Source organism: Pristiophorus japonicus, chromosome 9, assembly GCF_044704955.1.
Source record: "Pristiophorus japonicus isolate sPriJap1 chromosome 9, sPriJap1.hap1, whole genome shotgun sequence".
NCBI classification, from domain to species: Eukaryota; Metazoa; Chordata; class Chondrichthyes; family Pristiophoridae; genus Pristiophorus; species Pristiophorus japonicus.
In genome coordinates this window covers 11,019,364-11,033,899 of record NC_091985.1, presented here as the reverse complement: position 1 = coordinate 11,033,899, position 14,536 = coordinate 11,019,364, and the positions used below count along the sequence as shown (strand labels likewise).

Here is a 14,536-nt window from a genome sequence, read left to right as displayed (position 1 = left end):
AACTGTGAGGGACGCTATATAAGCATGTGAGGGAGAAGGGAATGGAGGGTCATGCTGATAGGGTTAGATGAGGAAATACAGGAGGAGTCTCAAGTGGATCATAAACGCTGGCATGGACTGGTTGGGCCTAATGGCCTGTTTCTATGCTATACATTCTATATAGAAACATAGAAACATAGAAAATAGGTGCAGGAGTAGGCCATTCGGCCCTTCTAGCCTGCACCGCCATTCAATGAGTTCATGGCTGAACATTCAACTTCAGTACCCCATTCCTGCTTTCTCACCATACCCCTTGATCCCCCTAGTAGCAAGGACCTCATCTAACTCCTTTTTGAATATATTTAGTGAATTGGCCTCAACAACTTTCTGTGGTAGAGAATTCCACAGGTTCACCACTCTCTGGGTGAAGAAGTTCCTCCGCATCTCGGTCCTAAATGGCTTACCCCTTATCCTTAGACTGTGACCTCTGGTTCTGGACTTCCCCAACATTGGGAACATTCTTCCTGCATCTAACCTGTCTAACCCCGTCAGAATTTTATATGTTTCTATGAGGTCCCCTCTCATTCTTCTGAACTCCAGTGAATACAAGCCCAGTTGATCCAGTCTTTCTTGATAGGTCAGTCCCGCCATCCCGGGAATCAGTCTGGTGAACCTTCGCTGCACTCCCTCAATAGCAAGAATGTCCTTCCTCAGGTTAGGAGACCAAAACTGTACACAATACTCCAGGTGTGGCCTCACCAATGCCCTGTACAACTGTAGCAACACCTCCCTGCCCCTGTACTCAAATCCCCTTGCTATGAAGGCCAACATGCCATTTGCTTTCTTAACCGCCTGCTGCACCTGCATGCCAACCTTCAATGACTGATGTACCATGACACCCAGGTCTCTTTGCACCTCCCCTTTTCCTAATCTGTCACCATTCAGATAATAGTCTGTCTCTCTGTTTTTATCACCAAAGTGGATAACCTCACATTTATCCACATTATACTTCATCTGCCATGCATTTGCCCACTCACCTAACCTATCCAAGTCGCTCTGCAGCCTCACAGCATCCTCCTCGCAGCTCACACTGCCACCCAACTTAGTGTCATCCGCAAATTTGGAGATACTACATTTAATCCCCTCATCTAAATCATTAATGTACAGTGTAAACAGCTGGGGCCCCAGCACAGAACCTTGCGGTACCCCACTAGTCACTCCATGAAACTTTCAAAAGGCAAATTGATATATACTTGAAAATTAAAAAATTGGCAAGGCTATAGGGAAAAAGCAGGGGCAGGGGGTGGAGGGAGGCTGGGGAGTGTGATTAATTGGACAGTTCTTAAAGAACCAGCACAGGGATAATTGGCCAAAGGACTTCTTTCATGCTGTAAAATGCCATGATTCTATGAGGTACTGCAATGCTCTCAGCATCGGTGGAACCATCAAACATGACAAGAAAGGAAGGGGACGGGGATGCAGGAGGGGATTACGAAGTGATGAAAAGCGCTTTCCATTCGCATCTTCATGGTTCACCATTTGAGAAGAACTGGGTCACAGAAATTTACTCAACTCCTTCCTTCTCCCTGTCGAGGCTGTCTTGTCTTGCAATACATTAGCTGATTAAGACATTTTTTTTCTCTGCGGAGCATTTGCCAAGTGAACACTGCGTGCCAAATTTACAGATAATTGAAATTAACATACTTGCCTTTGAGCGCAGCCAGAGTGTATACACCATTAATATTCTAGATTTTCCTGGAGAGTTGTGCACAGAATGACAAACACACTCTGTTCACTCACATTAGCATATCCTCTGAGCGAAGGATCTGGCTGAGAGCCAGAAATATCCCAGCCTCCAATTTTCCAAAAAGAACCTTCTTATAAATGTCATGTGTTAATGTTTCACTCTTCCATTTACAAGAGGGAGAGAAAAAACGGGTTGTTTCAATGCCAAAAGAATGCAATTGCTTTGTATACAATAAATTATTTCTGCTGGGTCTAGTTTACTCAATTTAATATTTATTTGAACAACTTGGAGCTTTACCAGGCTCTTAGCACAAGACCCAAACTCTGTTCCTCCAACTCAGGCCCTTACATCGGAACAGGAGAAGGCCATTCAGCCCCTTGAGTCTGTTCTGTCATTCAGATAGATCATGGCTGATCTGTGCCACGTCCATTTATCTGCCTTAGCTCCATATCCCTTCATACTCTTACCTAACAAAAATCTATCAAAGATCTATTCAGTTTTGAAAGCTGCAATTAATTCCCAGCATTCCCTGTCTTTTGGGGGAGAACATTCCAGATTTCCACTACCCTCTGTGTGGAAAGTGTGCTTCCTGGTTTCACTCCTGAATGGCCTGGTTCTAATTTTAAGATTATGTCCACTTGTTCTTAATTCCCCCACCAGAGGAAATAATTTCTCCGAAGCTACCCTATCGAATCCTTTTAACATTTTAAACACCTGGATGAGATCAACCAGCATTCTTCTATAATCAAAGAAATACAAGCCAAGTCTCTGCAACCTGTACTCAAATTTAAACCCCTGAGTCCACTATCATTCTGGTAAATAAATCTGCACTGCAGACCCTCCAAGGCCAATATATTCTTCCTGAGGTGTGGGGCCCAAAACTGAAGGCAGTGCTCCAGATGGGGTCTGACCAAAGCTCTACACAACTAAAGCATAACTTCCTCTCCTTTGTAACCACTGTGCATCATTCCTTCCTTCACTCCATCACTGGCAGCCATGTGTTCAGCTAACTAAGCCCCATGCTCTGGGATTCCCTCCCTAAAACCCCTCTGTTCCTTTTTCCTCTCCTTTAATATCCTCCTTAAAACCCACCTCTTTGACCAAGGTTTTGATTGCCCCATCTAAAGTTTCCTTCTTTGGCTTGGGCTCCGTTTTGGGCAGGGGTGGGTGTGGAAATTATGGCTCCGTGAAGAGCCTTGAGATGTTTATCTACCTTAAAAGTGTGACGTGAATACAAGTTGCTCACAGATCCAGGTTTAGTGAGAGAGGCCTGTGCCTTCTCACCTACAGCGATCTCCACAATATTCCAAATCTTATTTGTAGCCCATAAAAACATTTCGGAAGTCCCTTTTTTCATTTTTCAACTCCACCCACTCAACTTGTCACTACATCCATTAATCCCTTCTCTCTGCAGAAACATTTCCAATTGGCCATTCAATGATAGCGTCTGTGTCGTTGCTTTGCCTGGTAACTTATCCATCGATTGGCTTCATTAACTTCCTGTTTGACTTCCCGAGCTTTTCTTGTCACCTTTAACAAAGAGTTTTAGAATGGAACAGCCTGTGGACCTGGCTGAGGAATCCAAATGTGACTTTGATTTTTGTATGCATTGTGAGGTCGGACTATTGTGCAAATAATTATTGAGAAGCCAGGTTCAGGGCCTTTCGTAAGGTTCAAAAGAGAGTGGGATATAAGACGAAGGTAAATTAGAAAGGACTCTTTAGGTCATGTGTCAGCCATGGTTCATAAGAACATAAGAAATAGGAGAACATAAGAAATAGGAGCAAAAGTAGGTCATTTGGCCACTCGAGCCTGCTCCACCATTCAATAAGATCATGACTGATCTTGTTCAGTGGCAGCACTCTCGCCTCTGAGTGAGAAAGTTGCAGGTTGAAGCCCCACTCCATAGACTTGAGCACAAAATGTAAATTGACACTTCAGTGAGGGAGTGCTGCACTGTCGGATGTGCCATCTTTTGGATGAGACGTTAACCCGAGGCCCCATCTGTTCTCTGAGGTGGACGTAAAAGATTCCATACCACTATTTCAAAGAAGATCAGAAGAGTTTATCCTGGTCAATATTTATTCCTCATCAACACCACTAACCAGATAATCTGGTCATTATCACATTGCTATTTGTGGGAGCTTGCTGTGCGCAAATTGGCTGCCGCATTTCCCTACATTACAACAGTGACTACACTCCAAAAGTACTTCATTGGCTGTAAAGCTTTTTGGGATGCGCTGAAGATGTGAAAGGCAAGTCTTTCTTGCTAATATCACGAGAAATAAAGAATGTTATTTGACAGAAAACGTAAAAAGAAACAATTAAGAGAACTTAATGGCAGATTTTCTACAAAATACATAGATGAGTTTCTGTACAATCACGTAGCACTGATCAAGAAAGTGAATTTGAGGTGTTCAGTGGAAGGGAAATCAAGTAACTGTGATTGGTACTGAAATACTGAGAGGTACATGACAGTAGGGCCTCTGTTTAACATGTAACGTGTCCAAAACTCTTAGATCCTGACTTTTATTTTGAAGACTATTTTGAAGGGAGTAGTTTGTCTGCGTGTTGTTTCCAAAGGAGTCGCTATTCCAAATGTTTATCCCTTTATATTTCATCACCAGTTTTTAAGGGAAAGTAAAACAGTCGGACAGATTTTTTAAACAAATAACATTGTGGAGATGGAATCTGTGCTCTTGCGGTTCTGATGGTGTTTCCCATTTGATGTTATGTGTTAAAATGGGGAAGGAAGAAAGCTGCTTGCTGGGGGAACTAGGTATGGGCCAAAGATCAATGAATGAAAGGCCAAGACCCGAGATGAGCAGCTAATCCAATCCATGGGCCAACTTTAGTCCCTGTTGGGACAGGGGAAGGAGGGAGGACAGCAGGCCATGGTTAAACAGTGGCAATGTGACAACGGATGAATATTCTGGATTATTTTGAATCAGAAAATATTTATGCTCCATTTTTTTCAGGAAGCTAAGCAATGGGATAGAATTTGTGATATGGGTGGGACAGAGTCTGTGATAGGGCAGATCATACATGGGGAGTCGATTTGAACCTCGAGTGGGTTTTTGGGTGGGCGGGGGAGAGGGCGAATACCTAACACACTCGCTGACCCACGTTTGCGGTTTTGGGTATTATAACATTAAAAATCTAATAGTGCAACAAAAATTCATTCTCGGGATGTGGGAGTCGCTGGCAAACATAAGAACATAAGAATTAGGAACAGGAGTAGGCCATCTAGCCCCTCGAGCCTGCTCCGCCATTCAACAAGATCATGGCTGATCTGGCCATGGACTCAGCTCCAATACCCGCCCGCTCCCCATAACCCTTAATTCCCTTATTGATTAAAAATCTATCTATCTGTGACTTGAATACATTCAATGAGCTAGCCTCAACTGCTTCCTTGGGCAGAGAATTCCACAGATTCACAACCCTCTGGGAGAAGAAATTCCTTCTCAACTCGGTTTTAAATTGGCTCCCCCATATTTTGAGGCTGTGCCCCCGAGTTCTAGTCTCCCCGACCAGTGGAAACAACCTCTCTGCCTCTATCTTGTCTATCCCTTTCATTATTTTAAATGTTTCTATAAGATCACCCCTCATCCTTCTGAACTCCAACGAGTAAAGACCCAGTCTACTCAAACTATCATCATAAAGTAACCCCCTCATCTCCGGAATCAGCCTAGTAAATCGTCTCTGTACCCCCTCCAAAGCTAGTATATCCTTCCTTAAGTAAGGTGACCAAAACTGCACGCAGTACTCCAGCTGCGGCCTCACCAATACCCTATACAGTTGCTGAAGGACCTCCCTGCTTTTGTACTCCATCCCTCTCGCAATGAAGGCCAACATTCCATTCGCCTTCTTGATTACCTGCTGCACCTGCAAACTAACTTTTTGGGATTCATGCACAAGGACCCCCAGGTCCCTCTGCACCGCAGCATGTTGTAATTTCTCCCCATTCAAATAATATTCCCTTTTTCTGTTTTTTTTCCCAAGGCGGATGACCTCACATTTTCCGACATTGCATTCCATCTGCCAAACCTTAGCCCATTCGCTTAACCGATCTAAATCTCTTTGCAGCCTCTCTGTGTCCTCTACACAACACGCTTTCCCACTAATCTTTGTGTCATCTGCAAATTTTGTTACACTACACTCTGTCCCCTCTTCCAGGTCATCTATGTATATTGTAAACAGTTGTGGTCTCAGCACCGATCCCTGTGGCACACCACTAACCACCGATTTCCAACCCGAAAAGGACCCATTTATCCCGACTCTCTGCTTTCTGTTAGCCAGCCAATTCTCTATCCATGCTAATACATAAGGCCAGAATTTATTACCCATGAGAAGGTGGTGGTGAGCTGCCTTCTTGAACTGCTACAGTAGCGGTTTGGTGAACTGAGTGGCTTACTAGGCCACTTAAGAGGGAAGTTAAGAGTCAACCACTTTGCTGTGGGTCTGGGGTCACATATAGGCCGGACCGGGTAAGGACGACAGATTTCCTTCCCTAAAGGAAATTAGTGAACCCGATGGGTTTTTACATAACTTTTTGTTTTTAATTAACTCAATTTAAATTCACCAATTGCCATGGTGGGATTTGAACTCCCATTGCTGGATCATTAATCCAGGCCTCTGAATTACTAGTACAGTACCGCAACCCTGAAGTCAAACTGTATACTGTGCTGTTTCTTTAAGAGCATATGTACCAGACTGTATGTATCCCAAGTCCCGTGCGGTGATTCTTCGATCTGGTGCCTGGTTATGGTCATCAGTTTGATACACTGATTGATGCTCTGAGCTACATTACATCGTGGCGATGGAATCTGTGCTGCTGCAGACCTGATGGTGTTTCCCGTTTGATGTTATGTGTTAAAGATGGTTTTAATAAGGTCAGTTATCAACTTTGTCCTGCCCAGCAGATGTACAAATGCAGTCAGGCATAAACCAGATGCCTTTTGATAGTGTGCAGACTGCAGCTATCAAGAAGTGTTGCAGTGTCCTCAGCAAAGCACTCACCATTTCTGTGAAAGTGGCTTGGCAACATGAAAATGGGAAGCCCAGAATTAATTTTCTCTCATTAGACCTGATGACTCAGCTCAGAACCTAAGAACATAAGAATTAGGAGCAGGAGTGGACCATACGGCCCCTTGAGCCTGCTCCACCATTTATTATGATCATGGCTGATCTTCAACTTAACTTCACTTTCCCAACTGATCCCCACGTCACTTTATTCCAAAAATCTATCGCTCTCAGCCTTGAATGTACTCAACGACTGATCATCCACAGACCTCTAAGGTAGAGAATACCAAAGGTTCACAACCCTCTGAGTGAAGAAATTCCTCCTAATCTCAGTCCTAAATACTGACCTCTTATCCTGAGAATATGCCTCCTAGTTCTAGACTCTCCAGCCAGGGGAAATAACCTTTCAGATCTACCCTGTCAATCCCCCCTCAGAATATTATATTTTTCAATGAGATCACCTCTCATTCTTCTAAACTCCAGAGCATATAGGCCCAATCTACTCAATCTCTCCTCATAGGAAATCCTCTCATTCTAGGAATCAATCTAGTGAACCTATGTTGCACCCCCTCTAAGGCAAGTATATCCTTCATTAGGTACAGAGACAAAAACTGTGCACTGTACTCCAGGTGTGGTCTCACCAAAGCCCTGTACAATTGCAGCAAGGCTTCCTTACTCTTGTACTCCAACCCCCTTGCACTAAAGGCCAACATACCATTTGACTTCCTTATTACTTGCTGTACCTGCATGTTAACTTTCTGTGTTTCATGTACAAGGACACCTAAATCATTCTGAACACCAAATTTAATAGATTCTCAGCGTTTAAAAAATATTCTGTTTTTCTACGCTTCTTACCAAAGTGAATAACCTCACATTTTCCCACATTATACCCCATCTGCCACCTGATTGCCCAATCACTGAGACTGTCTATATCCCTTTGCAGCCACTTTGCGTCCTCCTCACAGCTTACTTTCCTACCTAACTTTGTATCGTCAGCAAACTTGGATATATTACACTCAGTCCTTTCATCTAAATTGTTGCTATAGATGTAATAGCTCCAGCACTGATCCTTGTGGCACCCCACCAGTAACAGCCTGAGTGGTTAGAATCTGGAATGCACTGCTTGAAAGGGTGGTGGAGGCAGATTCAATTGTGGCTCTCAAAGGGAATTGGATAAGTATCTGATGATAAAAAAAAATTCAGGGCTACGGGGAAAGGGCAGGGAGTGGGACTAGCTGAAGTATTCTTGCAGAGAGCTGGCACAAGCTCAATGGGCCGAATGGCCTCCTTCTACGCTGTAACCATTGTATGATTCTATGAAAATGAACCATTTATTCCTACTTCCTGTTTTCTGTCCTTTAACCAATCCTCTATCCATGCTATCTCCAACCCCATGAGCCCTTATCTCGTGGAATAACCTTGAAAATCCAAATATACTACATTCACTGGTTCCCGGTTTATGTACTCTGCTCGTTACCTCCTCAAAAAAGTCTATTAGATTTGTTAAACATGATTTCCTTTTCATAAAACCATGTTGACTCTGCTTAATCATGTTATGATTTTCTAAGTGCCCTGTTACGACTTCCTTAACAATGGATTCCAGCATTTTCCCGACAACTGATATCAGGCTAACTGGCCTGTAGTTCCCTATTTTCTCTCTCCCTCCTTTCTTGAACAGTGGTGTTACATTTACTACCTTCTAATCTATTGGGACTGTTCCAGAATCTAGGGAATTGTGGAAGATCACAACTAATGCATCCACTATCTCTGCAGCTACAACTTTTAGAACTCTAGAATGTCGGCCAAAGGATTTGTCGGCTTTTAGTCCTATTAATTTCTTCAATACTTTTCCTTTACTAATATTAATTACTTTAAGGTTCTCACTCTCAATAGACCCTTGGCTCCGCACTATTTTTGCAATGTTTTTTGCATCTTCTACTGTGAATACAGATACAAAATATTTGTTTAACATCGCTGCTATTTCCTTATTCCCCATTATAATTTCTCTGTTTCACCCTCTAAAGGACCTACATTTACTTTTGCTACTATCTTCCTTTTTTACAATCTGTTTTATATTTCTTACTAGTTTACTCTCATATTCTGTTTTCTCCCTCTTTATCAACTTTTGGACATCCTTTGCTGGTTTTTGTAATTCTCCCAATCCTCAGGCTTACTACTATTCTTGGCTAGATTATAAGCCTCTTCTTTTAATCCAATACTATCCTTAACCTCTTTAGTTAGCTAAGGATGGATCGCTTTTCCCATGGAGTTTTTATTTCTCAATGTAATGTATATTATTTGAGAATTATGAACTATTTTGCCATTGCTTATCTACAGTCATACTTTTAATCTAATTTCACAATCTACCTCAGCCATCGCCCCTCATACCTACGTAAATGACCTTATTTAAGTTTAATACTCCAGATTTGGACTTAAGTAAGTCACTCTCAAACTCAATTCTATCACTAGGATCACTCTTCTCCAGAGGATCCCTTACTATGAGATTACTAATTAACTCTGTCTCATTATCCAAGATAAGATCTAAAATAGCCTCTGATTGGTTCCACGACATATTGTACTCGGAAACTCTCTCAATGTTAAGTTCTTTTGGAATTTTCAACGTTGATGTTGACATCAACATTGAAAAGTATGTAATAAAATGTTAGCTTCTCAGTGAGAGAGAGAGTGAGAGAGAGAGCACGATAGAGAGCCTGCTGAATTCTGACAGAGACAGTTCAGTTCAGCAACAGATTACCTATGAACAACAGGGGAGATAGGGTTTGCCTTGCATGACTGGCATTGTACCTTCTTCACTGGAAGACAAAAAGAGCAATTAAACTGCTATTTATATCTCTAAGGACACTTGTAACTGATTATGTACTGTTTTACTTTATTATTTTTGCCCCTGAAGTACATTGGAACATTTTATTATATTAGAAGTGCAAGTTGCTGTTGCTCTGGTATTATCTAATCTTAACGATCTATCTAACATCTTCCATTTCTGATGAAAGGCCTCGACCTGAAACATTAACTATGTTTCTCTCTCCACAGATGCTGTGTGGGTCTTTTCCAGCAATTTCTGTTTTTATTTCAGATTTTCAGCATTCACAGTATTTTATTTTGTTTATTATTACTGATGATCCTGTTTCTGATTTCTCTGCGCTCTTTAAACTGTAAATAAATACCGTTATTATTTTAGCCTGTCACAGCTCTAAACTGTGTGGTACTATTCCTTCTATTGAGGAAGGGCGGTTTTATGAAATCTGCCCAGGAGACTAAACCACTGGGAGTGTATATTGACTTTATATTGAGTCTATGTAACTTCCAGCACATAATTTACTGCAACTTTACAACGTTTCCTACCGTGACACTTCAAAAGCACTTAATTGGCAGTAAAGCTCTTTGGGATGTCCTGAGTTTGTAAAAGACGCTATATAAATACAAGTTCTTTCTTTTCTTTCTTTAACTGCAACAATTGTTGGCCTTGGGTCACAGAACCTCCTCAAGAGCAGACCTGATAAAATGCGCAGTTTCCAGATGATAAGCCACAAAGTCCGATTACAGGAATTGCTGAGAAATTTGTGAAAGGAAAAACGGCACTTAAAAAAAAACCATACAACACTATGCAATGTTCGGGAACCACGGAAAAGAAGATTTGGTACGTACTTTTCGAGGAAGATGGGAGAAGTCCAACAGGAGACTGAGAACACTTGTGGTGTTGGGTATCTACTCCACAGATTAGGAAGGTCCCTAGGACTGCTCAGCCAAGGTGGCAACTGACAGGTTACAACTGGCCACAGTATCTCTGGGCTAGGCAGGGGTATAAATCGATTCCCGCGCTCAACTGTTATGCAGTGACCCATATTGGATAATATATGGATCCCCGGTGAGAGCAGAGCTGTGCTTGCTGCCTAGCTTCACATCTGACGAATGGCTACTTGGAGCCTGGGATCTGCCAGGGCCCATGGAACTGTGCTCCAGTGAGAGGCAGCTCCTTCAGGGGCGGTGGGGTGACAATCGGAACAATTGCCGCCAGAACATACCACTTGCCTAGAGACGAAATTTACCAGGGAACTATGTCTCCCCAATGACTCACGCATCGACCTAATCACAGGAATTAGAAAGCCATCAACAGAATAAAAGGCAAATATGCACTGACCTTATGGAAACTTCCATAAAAGACTTTCTTCATATCTTCATTGTCAAACGTGATGGTTTGGGACTCTCCTCTCTCGTCCTTGTTAAAGTATGACAGTGTTTGGCTGTTGCCTATATTTTGGGGAAAAAACATCAATAGCTGTTACTTTATTAAAAGAGAGGCATACTCTACTAAATTAAAAAGTAGGACCTCAAAAGTAGTAATCTCGGGATTGCTACCAGTACCACGTGCTAGTCAGAGTAGGAATCGCAGGATAGCGCAGATGAATACGTGGCTTGAGCAGTGGTGCAGCAGGGAGGGATTCAAATTCCTGGGGCATTGGAATCGGTTCTCGGGGAGGTGGAACCAGTACAAACCGGACGGTCTGCACCTGGGCAGGACCGGAACCAATGTCCGAGGGGGAATGTTTGCTAGTGCTGTTGGGGAGGAGTTAAACTAATATGGCAGGGGAATGGGAACCAATGGAGGGAGACAGAGGGAAACAAAAAGGAGACAAAAGCAAAAAACAGAGAGGAGATGAGAAAAAGTGGAGGGCAGAGAAACGCAAGACAAAGAACAAAAAGGGCCACTGTACAACAAAATTCTAAAAGGACAAAGGGTGTTAAAAAAACAAGCCTGCAGGCTTTGTGTCTTAATGCAAGGAGTATCCGTAATAAGGTGGATTAATTAACTGTGCAAATAGATGTTAACAAATATGATGTGATTGGGATTACGGCGACGTGGCTCCAGGATGATCAGGGCTGGGAACTCAACATCCAGGGGTATTCAACATTCAGGAAGGATAGAATAAAAGGAAAAGGAGGTGGGGTAGCATTGCTGGTTAAAGAGGAGATTAATACAATAGTTAGGAATGACATTAGCTTGAATGATGTGGAATCTATATGGGTAGAGCTGCAGAACACCAAAGGGCAAAAAACATTAGTGGGAGTTGTGTACAGACCTCCAAACAGTAGTAGTGATGTTGGGGACGGCATCAAACAAGAAATTATGGGTGCATGCAATAAGGGTGCAGCAGTTATAATGGGTGACTTTAATATGCACATAGATTGGGCTAACCAAACTGGAAGCAATACGGTGGAGGAGGATTTTCTGGAGTGCATAAGGGATGGTTTTCTAGACCAATATGTCGAGGAACCAACTAGGGGAGAGGCCATCTTAGACTGGGTGTTATGTAATGAGAGAGGATTAATTAGCAATCTCGTTGTGCGAGGCCCCTTGGGGAAGAGTGACCATAATATGGTGGAATTCTGCATTAGGATGGAGAATGAAACAGTTAATTCAGAGACCATGGTCCAGAACTTAAAGAAGGGTAACTTTGAAGTTATGAGGCGTGAATTGGCTAGGATTGATTGGCGAATGATACTTGAGGGGTTGACTGTGGATGGGCAATGGCAGACATTTAGAGACCGCATGGATGAACTACAACAATTGTACATTCCTGTCTGGCATAAAAATAAAAAAACGAAGGTGGGTCAACCGTGGCTATCAAGGGAAATCAGGGATAGTATTAAAGCCAAGGAAGTGGCATACAAAGTGGCCAGAAATAACAGCGAACCCGGGGACTGGGAGAAATGTAGAACTCAGCAGAGGAGGACAAAGGGTTTGATTATGGCAGGGAAAATGGAGTATGAGAAGAAGCTTGCAGGGAACATTAAGACAGAATGCAAAAGTTTCTATAGATATGTAAAGAGAAAAAGGTTAGTAAAGACAAATGTAGGTCCCCTGCAGTCAGAATCAGGGGAAGTCATAACAGGGAACAAAGAAATGGCGGACCAATTGAACAAGTACTTTGGTTCGGTATTCACTAAGGAGGACACTAACAACATTCCGGATACAAGAAGGGTCAGAGGGTCTAGTAAGGAGGAGGAACTGAGGGAAATCCTCATTAGTCGGGAAATTGTGTTGGGGATTGATGGAATTGAAGGCCGATAAATCTCCAGGGCCTGATGGACTGCATCCCAGAGTACTTAAGGAGGTGGCCTTGGAAATAGCGGATGCATTGACAGTCATTTTCCAACATTCCATTGACTCTGGATCAGTTCCTATCGAGTGGAGGGTAGCCAATGTAACCCCACTTTTTAAAAAAGGAGAGAGAAAACAGGGAATTATAGACCGGTCAGCCTGACATCGGTCGTGGGTAAGATGATGGAATCAATTATTAAGGATGTCATAGCAGCACATTTGGAAAGAGGTGACATGATAGGTCCAAGTCAGCATGGATTTGTGAAAGGGAAATCATGCTTGACAAATCTTCTGGAATTTTTTGAGGACGTTTCCAGTAGAGTGGACAAGGGAGAACCATTTGATGTGGTATATTTGGACTTTCAGAAGGCTTTCGACAAGGTTCCACACAAGAGATTAATGTGCAAAGTTAAAGCACATGGGATTGGGGGTAGTGTGCTGACATGGATTGAGAACTGGTTGTCAGACAGGAAGCAAAGAGTAGGAGTAAATGAGTACTTTTCAGAATGGCAGCCGGTGAGTAGTGGGGTACGGCAAGGTTCTATGCTGGAGCCCCAGCTGTTTACACTGTACATTAATGATTTAGACGAGGGGATTAAATGTAGTATCTCCAAATTTGCGGATGACATTAAGTTAGGTGGCAGTGTGAGCTGCGAGGAGGATGCTATGAGGCTGCAGAGCGACTTGGATAGGTTAGGTGAGTGGGCAATTGCATGGCAGATGAAGTATAATGTGGATAAATGTGAGGTTGTCCACTTTGGTGGTAAAAACAGAGAGACAGACTATTATCTGAATGGTGTCAGATTAGGAAAAGGGGAGGTGCAACGAGACCTGGGTGCCATGGTACATCAGTCATTGAAGGTTGGCATGCAAGTACAGCAGGCGGTTAAGAAAGCAAATTGCATGTTGGCCTTCATAGCGAGGGGATTTGAGTACAGGGACAGGGAGGTGTTGCTACAGTTGTACAGGGCCTTGGTGAGGCCACACCTCGAGTATTGTGTACAGTTTTGGTCTCCTAACCTGAGGAAGGACATTTTTGTTATTGAGGGAGTGCAGCGAAGGTTCACCAGACTGATTCCCGGGATGGCAGGACTGACCTATCAAGAAAGACTAAATCAACTGGGCTTGTATTCACTGGAGTTCAGAAGAATGAGAGGGGACCTTATAGAAACGTTTAAAATTCTGATGGGTTTAGACAGGTTAGATGCAGGAAGAATGTTCACAATGTTGGGGAAGTCCAGAACCAGGGGTCACAGTCTAAGGATAAGGGGTAAGCCATTTAGGACCGAGATGAGGAGAAACTTCTTCACCCAGAGAGTGGTGAACCTGTGGAATTCTCTACCACAGAAAGTTGTTGAGGCCAATTCACTGAATATATTCAAAAAGGAGTTAGATGTAGTCCTTACTACTCGGAGGATCAAGGGGTATGTCAAGAAAGCAGGAATGGGGTACTGAAGTTGCATGTTCAGCCATGAACTCATTGAATGGCAGTGCAGGCTCGAAGGGCCGAATGGCCTACTCCTGCACCTATGTTCTATGTTTCTATGACCCATTTTCTTAACTGTACAAGGAGAATGTTCACTATGATGAAGGATTTAAAACACTCGGAGACACAGCTTAGAAGTGAGGATGTTGGAAGTGAGAATGACAGTCAGTCAGACCCTTTG

At 42.9% G+C, this 14,536-nt stretch overlaps 1 protein-coding gene across 1 annotated transcript in view; it reads right to left on the bottom strand.

Moving 5' to 3' along the window:
- Positions 1-14,536, bottom strand: part of LOC139272935 (collagen alpha-1(XII) chain-like) — a 317,348-nt gene that overhangs the window by 76,514 nt on the left and 226,298 nt on the right. The window contains exon 50 of the mRNA XM_070889065.1: positions 10,908-11,017. Coding sequence (XP_070745166.1) covers positions 10,908-11,017 — 110 coding nt within the window. The remainder of the gene's footprint in view (positions 1-10,907; positions 11,018-14,536) is intronic.